We start from the raw sequence: 13,190 nt of genomic DNA, 5'->3' as shown, positions 1-13,190 counted from the left end.
TGCAATATCCACTGTCTCTCCACTGAGACTACAGGGGAATTTTAACTCCCCCAATCTTCAGTACGTGACTGAGCTCCATAACTGACCAGTAGCATCACTAAGAGACAGATTTATCAGAATTAAAACTTCAAATTCTCTCTGAGAAACAGACAGGAACAGGTTGGGCTTAGGCTCACATGGATGGTCTTTGTATATATTCTCTGCAGTTAGTTCAAGACATTGGATTCAGGTCATTCCAAGATCTAAATGAGTCCAAAGGTAGATAACATTCAAAGGCTGAAATAACAACAGAAAATGCTGGAAATACTCAGCAGGCCAGGCAGCATCCGTGGAGAGAGAAACAGAGTTAACGTTTCAGGTCTGGGACACTTCATCAGAACTGGAAAAAGCTGGAGATGTAACAGATATTAAGCAGGTGCAGAGACGGGGGGGGGGGGCGGGGAGGAAGGAATAGAAAGAATATCCTGTACTTTTGTAAGAGGCAGGAAAGATAAAATGTTGCAAATGGGAATGGCAAAAATCATACTGCATGAAAAATGGGGGCAGGGATAATTATCTGAAATTGTTGAACTCAATGTTGAGTCCGGCAGGCTGCAAAGTGCCCAATCGAAAGATGAGGTGCTGTTCCTCGAGCTTACGTTGAGCTTCATTGGAACAATGTAATAGGCCGAGGACAGAGAGATCAGAGTGGGAGTGAAATGGAGAATTAAAGTGACAGGCGACCGGAAGCTCAGGGTCACCCGTACGGACTGAACGGAGGTGTTCCGCAAAGCGGTCGCCCAATCTGCGTTTGGTCTCCCCAATGTAGAGGAGACCGCATCGTGAGCAGCGAATACAGTATATTAAATTGCAAGAAGTACAAGTAAATCGCTGTTTCACCTGGAAGGGGTGTTTGGGGCCCTGGACAGTGGGAAGGGAGGAGGTAAAAGGGCAGGTGTTACATCTCCTGCGCTTGCACGGGAAGGTGCCAGGTGAAGGAGAAGGGCTGTTGGGGGTGATTGAGGAGTGGACCAGGGTGTCGCAGAGGGAGCGGTCCCTTCGGAATGCTGAAAGGGGAGGTGAGGGGAAGATGTGTTTGGTGGTGGGATCACGTTGGAGGTGGCGGGAATGGCGGAGGATGATCCGTTGAATGTGGAGGCTGGTGGGGTGAAAGGTGAGGACAAGGGGAACCCTATCGTGGTTCTGGGAGGGAGGGGCAGGGGTGAGAGCAGAAGTGCGGGAAATAGAACGGACACGGTCAAGGGCCGTGTCAACCACGGTAGAGGGGAATCCTCGGTTGAGGAAAAAGGAAGACATGTCAGAAGCACTAGTATGGAAGGTGGCATCGTCAGAACAGACGCGGCGGAGACGGAGAAACTGGGAGAGTGGAATAGAGTCCTTACAGGAAGCGGGGTGGGAGGAAGTGTAGTCTAGGTAGCTCTGGGAGTCGGTGGGCTTGTAGTGGATGTTTGTTGAAAGCCGATCGCCAGAAATGGAGACGGAGAAGTCAAGGAAGTGAAGGGAAGAGTCGGAGATGGGCCATGTGAAGGTGAGGGCAGGGTGGAAAGTGAAAGTAAAGTGAATAAACTTATCCAGTTCAGGGCGAGAGCAGGAAACGGCACCAATACAGTCATCGATGTACCGGAAAAAGAGGTGAGGGAGGGGACCTGAGTAGGACTGGAACAAAGAATGTTCCACATATCCCATGAACAGGCAGGCATAGCTAGGGCCCATGCGGGTTCCCATAGCAACACCTTTAATTTGGAGGAAGTGAGTGGAGTCAAAGGAGAAGTTGTTCAATGTGAGAACAAGTTCAGCCAGGCGGAGGAGGGTGGTGGTGGATGGGGACTGGTTGGGCCTCTGTTCAAGGAAGAAACAGAGCGCCCGAAGGCCGTCCTGGTGGGGGATGGAGGTGTAGAGGGATTGGGCGTCCATGGTGAAAAGGAGACGGTTGGGGCCAGGAAACTGGAAACTGTTAAAGTGACGGAGGGCGTTGGAAGAGTCACGAATGTAGGTGGGAAGAGACTGGACAAGGGGAGAAAAAACAGAGTCGAGATAGGAAGAGATAAGTTCCATGGGGCAAGAACAGGCTGAAACGATGGGTCTACCAGGGCAGTCCTGTTTGTGGATCTTGGGAAGGAGGTAGAAGTGGGCTGTGCGGGGTTGGGGGACCATGAGGTTGGCAGCCATGGAGGGAAGATCTCCAGGGGAGATGAGGTCAGTGACACACTTAGAAACAATGGCTTGATGTTTGCTAGTGGGGTCATGGTCCAGGCGGAGGTAGGAGGAGGTGTTGGAGAGTTGGCATTCAGCTTCCGCACGGTAGAGGTCGGTTCGCCAAACAACAACAGCACCACCCTTATCAGCAGGTTTAATGATAATGTTAGGGTTGGATCGGAGAGAACGGAGTGCTGCAAGTTCAGAGGGAGTTAGGTTGGAGTGAGTGAGGGGAGCAGAGAAATGGAGACGGCCAATGTTACGTCAGCAGTTAGCAATGAAAAGATCTAGAGAGGGTAGAAGGCCAGAGAGTTTCAAGTAGAATGAGAATTTAGAAAGCGGGAGAAAGGATCAGCCGTGCGGGGGGAAGACTCCCGGCCAAAGAAGTGGGCACGGAGACGAAGGCGACGGAAGAAGAGCTCAGCATCGTGCTGAGCTCGAAATTCATTCAGGTGGGGGCGTAAGGGGATGAAGCTCAGGCCTTTGTTGAGGACTGAACGTTCGGTGTCAGAGAGGGGAAGGTCAGAGGGGTTAGTGAAAACACGGCAGGGGGTGAGACTGGAAGAAGGGATTGGATCGGAGGAAAGTAACGGGGAAGGTGGTTCTGGGGGGGGCGTTGGTGTCCACGAGTTGATGAAGCTTGCGATCCTTGACATCAGAAAGGAAGAAAAAAAGTTTTTTGTTGAAGCGTCGGATGAGTCAAAGGATGAAATGGAACTGTGGACCCGGACAGCATTGAAATAGAGTGCGTCGGTGCTGCTGAAGATGGTTGACACGGCCCTTGACCATGTCCGTTCTATTTCCCGCACTTCTGCTCTCACCCCTGCCCCTCCCTCCCAGAACCACGATAGGGTTCCCCTTGTCCTCACCTTTCACCCCACCAGCCTCCACATTCAACGGATCATCTTCCGCCATTTCCGCCACCTCCAACGTAATCCCACCACCAAAAACATCTTCCCCTCACCTCCCCTTTCAGCATTCCGAAGGGACCACTCCCTCCGCGACACCCTGGTCCACTCCTCAATCACCCCCAACAGCCCTGCTCCTTCACCTGGCACCTTCCCGTGCAAGCGCCCTTTTACCTCCTCCCTTCCCACTGTCCAGGGCCCCAAACACCCCCTCCAGGTGAAACAGCGATTTACTTGTACTTCTTGCAATTTAATATGCTGTATTCGCTGCTCACGATGCGGTCTCCTCTACATTGGGGAGACCAAACGCAGATTGGGCGACCGCTTTGCGGAACACCTCCGTTCAGTCCGTACGGGTGACCCTGAGCTTCCGGTCGCCTGTCACTTTAATTCACCGCTTCACTCCCACTCTGATCTCTCTGTCCTTGCGCTATTGCATTGTTCCAATGAAGCTCAACGTAAGCTCGAGGAACAGCACCTCGTTTTTCGATTGGGCACTTTGCAGCCTGCCGGACTCAACATTGAGTTCAACAATTTCAGATAATTATCCCTGCCCCCATTTTTCATGCAGTATGATTTTTGCCATTCCCATTTGCAACATTTTATCTTTCCTGCCTCTTACAAAAGTACAGGATATTCTTTCTATTCCTTCCTCCCCTCCTAACCTCCCCCCCCACCCCCTGTCTCTGCACCTGCTTAATATCTGTTACATTTCCAGCTTTTTCCAGTTCTGATGAAGGGTCCCAGACCTGAAACGTTAACTCTGTTTCTCTCTCCACGGATGCCGCCTGGCCTGCTGAGTATTTCCAGCATTTTCTGTTGTTATTTCCGATTTCCAGCATCCGCAGTATTTTGCAATTATAACATTGCTCTCCTCCTCCACGAGGCTAATAGAGAACATAGACATGTCTCCCACAACGGGGCCTCAAGGAACCCGAGATGCATCAGATATTCATATATATCATGAAGAAAGTTGAGTATACCCTTGAACGAGGTGGTGCAGAGTGTTAGCTCACTGCCCTTTCACTTCTGGACCCTGAGTTTGAAGTAAGCTCAGACAGATGAGAAGAAAACCTCTACCATCTGTAAGGGATCTGTGCAAAATGCGTTGGAGCAGTTTTGGCCTGGTTTCTAATGGGAACAGGACCACAGCATAAAACTGCTCATCATTTGCCACAAATAGGCACTAAATGGACAGTGTCATCCCGAGAGGCCAGAAGGATATATGGCATGAGGAATGATAAAAAACAGACTGGTATTCAAGGACATGATAGATCCAATTAGTTGAAAATATTAAATAATAAAATCTACTAGAGAGAGTGCTGTATTCTTGTAATCACAGCCAGGGTTCCATGAAATCTGGAAATGTGCAATTATTTGGCAATACTTCCAAAATGGTCTGTGTTCACAAAATGCAGCAAAGGTCTGTGAAAGGTGGAAATTCCCATGCACTTGTACTACACTCCGTTGAGTGCTTTGTTTTTTGGGTAGCCATTACCCATATAAAATAACACCTATGCAAAAGTAGCAGAGACAGGAATGCAGCAACGTCCCCGTTAAGCTGTCTGGAGGTCCTGCGTAGGCTGATCACCGGCTTTTGAATGGGACATTTCGCACATGCACAACATTTTGAATGGGCGACGCAGTCCGTCAAAAGGGACCGCGCACCAAAAAGAAAATTAGGGGGAGCTTTGGAATGCAGTACAGGCGTAGAAGAGGTAGAATCTCTATGAGGGTCCCCTGATCTCCCTCTGTGACTTTAGTGGGAACGTCCATTTACATTGTTTGACCAGGGCTTCTGCCAATCTTGTATCGAAATTATGACAGGAGACCGGAAGAACCCCTGTGAAAATTACAGGCATAAATGTTTGTGAGTTTTACAACTTTAAGCCTTTGCAACAGTTTTCGATGGTTGTAACAGTACCATTTCAATTGCCCAACTTGAGTCAAACTTTTAATTTGATTTTTTTGTCCAAATAAGCTCATATTTTCCCCATTGCACTCAGAAGTTTACAGAGAAATGAAAATTTAGCAGACTACTGGGTTACTTTGTTTGACTGACGGCTACAATGATGCCTCATCAGAAAGGAGCGTTCAGCCGTTGATATCTCACCTGAGGGGTAAGCTTCCCGACCAGTTGCATGATTGGCTCATTCATGACCACCTCCACCTTGCAGCTGTCCTTCTCCTTTGGGATGTTGAACTGCAGGTCCTCCTCCGAAAGAAACACAGACTGCCCCTTGGGAACTGTTATGCCATGATTCACTTGGAGAAAGGAAGGTGCAATGCATCTCCAAAGGCACAGATGCAGAAGGAATGCAGGCTGTTTCCAGTAATGCTTCATTTTAACTGAGTCAGACTCGAGTAACAAAACCTTCAAACTTCTCAGCTCTTCACAAACAGACGTTCAATTTACTTCCCATCAAAGCAGAGCACATCGTGACAAAGCTTACTGGAGAGAGAGGTATTAGCCAGGATTTAAGGCCAATCTTGGAGAGTCAACGTCTCTAAGCAGAACTCAGGAGTAGCAACAACTGATGTGCGTCAGAATAGTTCAAGTTCCCGCAGCCCTGAAAAACAGAGAAAATAATAATGTTTCTGTGATTTGTTTCTAAAGCAGATGCACAGCTTTCTGTTGACCTTCCTGCTGTTCCCAGGTCACAGCCAATGTCACTCTGAACATATGCATGTGCAGTGTCAACTCTCTTTAACGTTCGTGGAGGATTTGTGCTCAAAGCATCTCCAAGGCAACAGGGTTGACATTAGGAAATAAACATGTGGGGCAAAACCTACTTGTATCCTATGACTGCAGTGATACTGTGCATTTGTGTTCCAATTCATCCCGTCATCAAGCTGCCCCAGAACTGCTGCTCATAAAAAGCAAGGATTCCGTCAAGTTCCACTCCACTGGTTTAATTAAAATAGGAAATTACAACTGGTTTTATGACTGAGGAGGTGGAAAATGTAGTGAGCAGGAACCCTAATGAAATTAATTTCCTTTAAAGCTTTGCTTATAATCAGCATAAGTGAAATCAAAGAGACATCTCTACTGCATGTTATGCCAACAGCTGTTGCACACACTATAATTTCAACTTTACTGGGGAAAACGTATTATTTTGAAATCTTACATAAGTAGGGATACTGCTGTTAGTTCTTCATTTAGGCAGAATCTTAACCTGAGGAAGACAATGTTTGAAATGCAGGCTTTTGTCTGGTTATCATTCATCTATCACGTGAGAGGTTAAAACGAGGTCCGATCTGCCTTCTCAGGTGGACATTAAAGGTCCCATGGCACTATCCAAAGAAGAGCTGGGGAGTTCTCCCAGGTGTCCTGGCCAATACTTAGCCCACAACCAACACCTAAATACAAGCTACCTGGTTATTATCACATTGCTATTTGTGGGAGCTTGCTGGGCACAAATTGTTGCTGCGTTTCCTAAACTACAACAGTGACATTACACTCCAATAAGAGCTTCATTGGTTGTAAAGTGCTTTAGGGCGTCCTGAGGTCATGAAAGCGGCAATAAAATTGTGAGCCTTTCTTTCATTCTTTCTTTCACCTGTAAAACTTAGCCTAGAGATTTGATTGCACAACGCCTGCTTCTCAGGTGAAGAATGGGCACAGCATGACCCAATATGGCATGGCGTGGCGTGAGCAATTGTGCCACACGCCACATTGGTTAGTCTGCCCGCATGAAACTGGCGTTAGGCCCATTGTTTATGCAAATCGAGGGCCGAACTCATGATTCAGGCCCCTTTGTGAAATCCGTTTGCAAGTGATCGCAGCTTGCCTGGACCAGCTTTTTTTATGAACAGCCTTTAAAGGGACCGCTGGGCTGCCACGCCAAAGGTACATTTTTTTTCTACTTATCTTAATGTGGAGCCAGGAGGAGATTCCCGCCGGCTCCACAATAAAACTGCTGGCCTCGTCGGCCACCGCTTGCACCCCTCTCGAGTGCCTCCTACCCCCTCTCAGACTCACCCACGAGTTTTACCAAATTGTAAATTTTAATGTAATTGTAAAAAAAATCCTCAGATACTACTTCATAAAGTGAATGTATTTGCTTCATGTACTATGCAATAAAATTACCTCTATCTACCATCATTATTTTAGTTACATATACATGGTATTGGAACAGGAAAAATAAATATTTCAAAATGAAAATCTTGCTATTATTATGCATAATTTCAGATTTTACTCTAGTGCTCCCTATGGGAGGTTAATGTTTCATAGATTTGACCCAAAACACAGGCAATGAACAGGAAATTTGGGAAAAGGAAGTGAAAGGATGTTGAAATGGAAGCTATGTAAGAAAACTGAAATAAAATGGAGGAGTCACCATGTGTAAGGGATAATGGATAAATAATGCAGAGGTTCAGGAATGTTCTAAACAGAGGGCTCATAGGTAACCTCGTCAGACACAAGTGAGGTCACTACAGGCACCAGTTAGCAAACAATGGGTCAATTAGAGAAAAATGGATGAAGTAAGACGTAAACTAATCAAGGAGATGAGACAGGATGTGGAATAGGGTAAACTAATCATCTGGATGCAGGGACAGTAACAAATGTGTAACCAAAGAGATGGGACAGATTATAGGATAGTATAAACCAGGAGGAAAAACCCCAGATAGAGAGTGACAACCTGGGAGCGACAACCTGGCAGCAAGAGACCTAGGGGCAACACTCGATAGCAGGGACCTGGGGACAAAACCCAACGTAGAGGGTTGGACAGAGATTGATCACCTCAGACCAAATCAGGGTAATATCTATATAAGTTGTGAGTCTTATATTTTGGAATTGTACTTTAAACTGCGAACGGTGTTTGTTAAGCATTTATTAAAGATAAATCTTTGTACGCGAAATCTGTTGCCTGTGTGTTTGTTCAGACCAAACTTACATTTGAACCCTAAAAGGAAAATTGCGAAACTATTTGTTCGATCTTTCGAACATCTAGCGAAATCTGAGCAACAAAGGACTACCAGCTTTCATTTATATAGTGCCTTTAACATAGACAAACATCCCAAAGTGCATCACAGAGGCATGGACAGAGGCGTAATCAGACCAAAACAGATGCCAAGATAAAGAAGGAGACATTAGGAGGGGTGACTAAAAGTTTCATTAAAGGGTTGGGTTCTAAGAAGGGTCCTAAAGGATGAGGGGAAGTGAAGAAGGAAAGGGGTTTAAGGCAGGAATTCCATAGCCTGGAGCTCTGGTAGCTTAAGGCACGGCCACTAATGGTGGAGCAAAAGGCCAAAGGATACACAAAAGGATAGAGTCAGAGGAATGCAGATTTCAGGAAGTATTGTAGGGCTGTAGGATATTATAGAGATAAGGAGAGGCAAGCTGTGAAGGGAATTAAGCATGAGAATGAGCATTTTAAATTGGAGGCATTGAGGGACTAGAAGACGATGTGGATTAGGAAGTACAGGGGTGACGGGTGAGTGAGACTTGGTGCAGGATAGGAGATGGGCAGCAGTTTTGGATGAGCTATAGGTTATGGAGGGTGGCGGTTGGGACTCCGTCCAGCAAAGCATTGGAATAGTCGAGTCGAGTCTCGAGATGACAAAAGACATGGATGAGGGTTTCAGTGGCTGTTGGGCTGAGGTAGGGGTGGAGGTGGTTAATATTACAGAGGTAATAAGTCAGGATGGTGTGTGACTTGGAGGGGAACTTGGAGGTGGTGGTGTTCCCATTCGCCTGCTGCCCTTGTCCTTCTAGGTGGTAGAGGTTGCGGGTTTGGGAGGTGCTGCCGAAGAAGCCTTGGCGAGTTGCTGCAGTGCATCTTGTAGATGGTACACACTGCAGCCACGGTACGTGGAGGGAGTGAATCTTTAAGGTGGTGAATGGGATGCCAATCAAGGGGCTGCTTTGTCCTGGATGGTGTCGAGCTTCTTGAGTATTGTTAGAGCTGCACTCATCCAGACAAGTGGAGAGTATTCCATCACACTCCTTACTTGTGCCTTGTAGATGATGGAAAGGCCACACTCATCAAATGCTGCCTTGATGTCAAGGGCAGTCACTCTCACCTCACCTCTGCAATTCAGCTCTTATGTCCATGTTTGGACCAAGGCTGTAATGAGGTCGGGAGCCGAGTGGTCCTGGTGGAACCCAAACTGAACTTTGGTGAGCAGGTTATTGGTGAGTAAGGGCTGCTTGATAGCACTGTCGATGACACCTTCCAACACTTTGCTGATGATTGAGAGTAGACTGATGGGGCATTAACTGGCTGGATTGGGTTTGTCCTGCTTTTTGTGGGCAGGACATACTGTGAAGGAAGAAGCCAAATAACCCATTCAGAAAAAGACACCATTCTATGAAAGAATTCTGGCCTTATTAAAACAGGACAATCTGGGTCTGGAAATCTAGAAACCGAACTGTGAAAAGCTGTGATAGCATTCTGGCTATAGAGATAAGATAAGTTGTTGACACTGAATCAAGGCTGCACCTTTTGGAATGAGACAATGATTCACCCTGGATAAGATGTTCTAATTTACACTTCGTAAAGAAGCACATAAAAGTAAGAAACATCTGCCTTTGTAAAAATGACATCAAGTAAAAAACACATCTGCCGTAACACAGTTTTTTTTATGGTAAACTTAGAACACCTAGAGGAGAGACATGGTTCTGCAGTGCTGGCAACTGAGGTGACTGTAAGAATTGCAGGGGTCAGCAGAAAAATAACTAGAGATAATTAGCTTACATCAGAAGAAAACCTTAAAGGAAAAACCACCGGAAAAGGGTATAAATATTGAACTCTCAAATGGGATAGTAGACTCGCTTTAAAGGGGCAAAGCGATTCTCGGCTTCAGAGGCAGCTCTGTAAGCTTCCAACTCTTTGTACCTCAGAGATCAAAGGTATTTGATTTTGGTGGATATCCTGAATAGAACTTTAAGAACTGTAAAACTGTAGTGAAGTTAAGATTTGAGAGTAAGGTTCTCTGATAATAGGATTGTAAGTTTTCTCTTTTTGGAACTGTTAATGTTGCGATTGACTCACTAACTGTAAACTGCATGTCGGTTCTTTAATAAATCTATATAATATTAATGGACCAGAAATTCCAGTAGGAGGCTCCCCGCGGGCGCAAGCCCCCGACCTGCACTTAAGAAATGCGCCTACCGTTATGCTCTGGGCCCGCGCTGAATTCCGTTGCTGTGCCTGCTCCAACTGCTGGTGTGCAGGGCACGCGTATCCCAGGGGCGCAGCTAGTTCACAGTGTCCCTGGGATCACGTGGGCCATGGGGAGCCAATCGGAGCAGGGAATCTCCATTCATAGATTTGACAGGAAGACCTCTCCGGTGCATGCAGTTGACCTTCGAACCCCTTTCTTCAAGAGAACGGAAGTTCCGGTTTCCAGCGCATGCGCAGTGCATGCGTGAAACCGGCACTTCCATTGGCCCTATGGGTGAGTACGCGGGCCCATATATATATTTTTAGAATTGTCTCACATAAGACTTCTGTATCAAATTCACGAACTCAATTTCTGTACACTCTTTGGTGAGGAGTTGCGGAATTCTGGGGGAGTTTTCCAAACCCTCATAATATCCGGAATGTTACAGTCTAGCTAAACTTATTAAAAGTGCTATCTGGAGGATGGTAACATTTTCAGGTTGTTCCTTTCCTTTAGGAAGAGATAGTCCGGACCTTTAGACCCAATTAAGCGTCTTTAGGATTTGGCTACCTCAAACTTTAGTTGAAAGTGAACGTCTGAGGAATACGCCTGATCCGGGCTAGCCCTAAAGGGGCTAGGTCTAGTAATTATCCCTTCAATACCTGGGCAGTCTTCCACATTGTCGGATAGATGCCAGTGTTGTAGCTGTACTGGAACAGCTTGGCTAGACGCGCGGCTAGTTCTGGAGCACAAGTCTTCAGCACGACAGCCGGGATGTTGTCAGGGCCCATAGTCTTTGCTGTATCCAGTGTGCTCAGCCATTTCTTGATATCACGTGGAGTGAATCGAATTGGCTGAAGACGCATCTTTGATGGCGGGGACCTCAGGAGGAGACCAAGGTGATCATCCACTCGGCACTTCTGGCTGAAGATGGTTGCGAATGTTTCAGCCTTGTCTTTTGCACTCACATGCGCTGGGCTCCGCCATCATTGAGGATGGGGATGTTCGTGGAGCCACGTCCTCCAGTTATTTGTTTAATTGCCTACCACTATTCACAAATGGATGTGGCAGGGCTGCAGAGCTTTGATCGGGATGGGAATAGGGCCACTAAGGGATGGACAGGATAATATCACAGGCAGCAATAGAGAGATGGCAGAAATATTAATAAAATACCTTGCTTCTGTATTCACCAGGGAGATAGAACAGGTGGACATGACATCGGATGATGAGATTAGTAATGAGATAACTGAGGGAATGCCGCACTGTCGGAGGTGTCATCTATTAGATTAGATGTTAAACTCTGCATCTCAGTGGATGTAAAAGACTATTCACAGAAGAGCACAGGAATTGTACTGGTGTCTTGGACAATATTTATCCCTCAACCAACATTACTAAAATAGATTATCAGGTAATTTATTTTATTGTTGTTTGTGGGACCTTGCTGTGCTCAAATTTGGCTGCCACGTTTCCCTACATTTTAACAGTGACTACACTTTAAAAGTACTACTTGACTGTGAAGTGGTTTGGAACGTCCGGTGGTCGTGAAAGGCGTTATATAAACACAAGTTTTTTTCTCTTTTTTCTTTACTGATACTAAAAGGTGGCCATTAATTAGATGGAGAATTTTGTCGCTGTGTATGTAAAATCTACAGCACTAGACAAGAACAAAGAACCTTCTTATATGATGACACAGACATACAACCTTGACTGTCAACAGCTTTGTAAGATCTCCTGATTAGTTCACAAAATATATTAAGCACTCAAACCTTGTAAACTATAATCTATCGCTCCCATGGAAAAGCGCACACCAAGAATCATTTGATGCACTCTGGAGACTCCCAGACAGGTGCTGAGAGTACGGGTACGAAATGCTGTATTTCTACCGATTATAATCTGTTAGTATTGACCTTACAGCCTGTCTGTTTTCTAAAATGCTGAATTCTCTCAACCCTCCACTGGGTGGCATTCCACAGCAAACATTTCATCACATTGAACAGGAGAATTTTCAGTTAAGTCGAGTAACTCAGTCCTATCACTGCTCAAACTGTGTGAATCAATGAGTAGTTTGAGCTGAGATGTTTGTAGAACAGATAACCTAATCTATAAGTAAATAATCTTCTAAATACTCACAAGAATATGCCAGCGAACTCCAATTTTCATTCAGTTTACCCAATTGTTTTGGTGAAACCCATAGGATTATAAGCAGGAGAGCTGTAGGAGAGGCTTCTATTGCAGTACATGCAATAGTGATTGCCACAGACGCAGCCTGTCTCTGTGCTATAGTAATTACACTTTTGACGTCAGTTGTCCCCAGCTAACAGAGAGCTTCATGGAAATGTGCCAAACCACTCTGGTTTACTTCATAAATCTGAGCAACGTTGTCTGCACTATGCTTAGCCTCTACATTTCCTCACTAAACTACAGGTCTTTACAAGCCTGGAAAGTACAATTTTTGAACGATAAAAAGACTTTTGTGCAAGCCTAGGCACTGCATATTTAAAGTTTAGCACATTCCTTTGCCACTATTCTTTGGTAAAGTATTAAAACCCTTTAAATAGGCAACGGCCACGAGACTTGGCACCTTAGCACTGGCATTTTAGGCTGACGCCAGCATAACAAATGGCGGCAGTCGCCATTTTGGGCAGGTTGGTAGCGCGGCCGTTGCCTGCGTGCGGCGGTAGAATTCAAATGAGGCAGACCGTGCCGTCAATCAGTGTGCAACGCTGGCTTGATGCACGACCTGCCATTTTGGATGTCGCCGTTCCAATCAATGCCCTCTTCTGAGCACGAACAGCTGAACGTGCAGGTAGGAGAAATGCCCTTGGAAATCCCTCGGTACGAGGGTGCCCCCACCAGCGATATTTAAAGGGATCATCAACAACTTTCAGGTAACTTGCATTTTTGATTTCTACTGGCTCTGTGTAAGTTTGTGGAAGTGTTTGGAGCTTTCTAGAGTTGTTTAAAGTTGGTGAGGTG

General features: G+C 46.0%; 1 protein-coding gene across 1 annotated transcript in view; it reads right to left on the bottom strand.

The window, feature by feature from the left end:
• LOC147124856 (FRAS1-related extracellular matrix protein 1-like) overlaps positions 1 to 12,852 on the bottom strand; it is an 883,765-nt gene extending 870,913 nt beyond the window's left edge. The window contains exons 1-2 of the mRNA XM_085994045.1: positions 12,345 to 12,852; positions 5,218 to 5,674 (exon numbers count right to left, since the gene is read on the bottom strand). Of these exons, the coding sequence (XP_085850171.1) occupies positions 5,218 to 5,448 (231 nt within the window). The 5' untranslated portion in view covers positions 5,449 to 5,674; positions 12,345 to 12,852. The remainder of the gene's footprint in view (positions 1 to 5,217; positions 5,675 to 12,344) is intronic.
• Positions 12,853 to 13,190: the final 338 nt, after the last annotated feature.

This window comes from Somniosus microcephalus, chromosome 1, assembly GCF_052327205.1.
Source record: "Somniosus microcephalus isolate GS21.2 chromosome 1, FLI_Smic_1.0, whole genome shotgun sequence".
In the NCBI taxonomy this organism is placed as follows: Eukaryota; Metazoa; Chordata; class Chondrichthyes; order Squaliformes; family Somniosidae; genus Somniosus; species Somniosus microcephalus.
The sequence above is the reverse complement of the archived record's forward strand: the minus strand, read 5'-3'. Positions and strand labels throughout refer to the sequence as shown.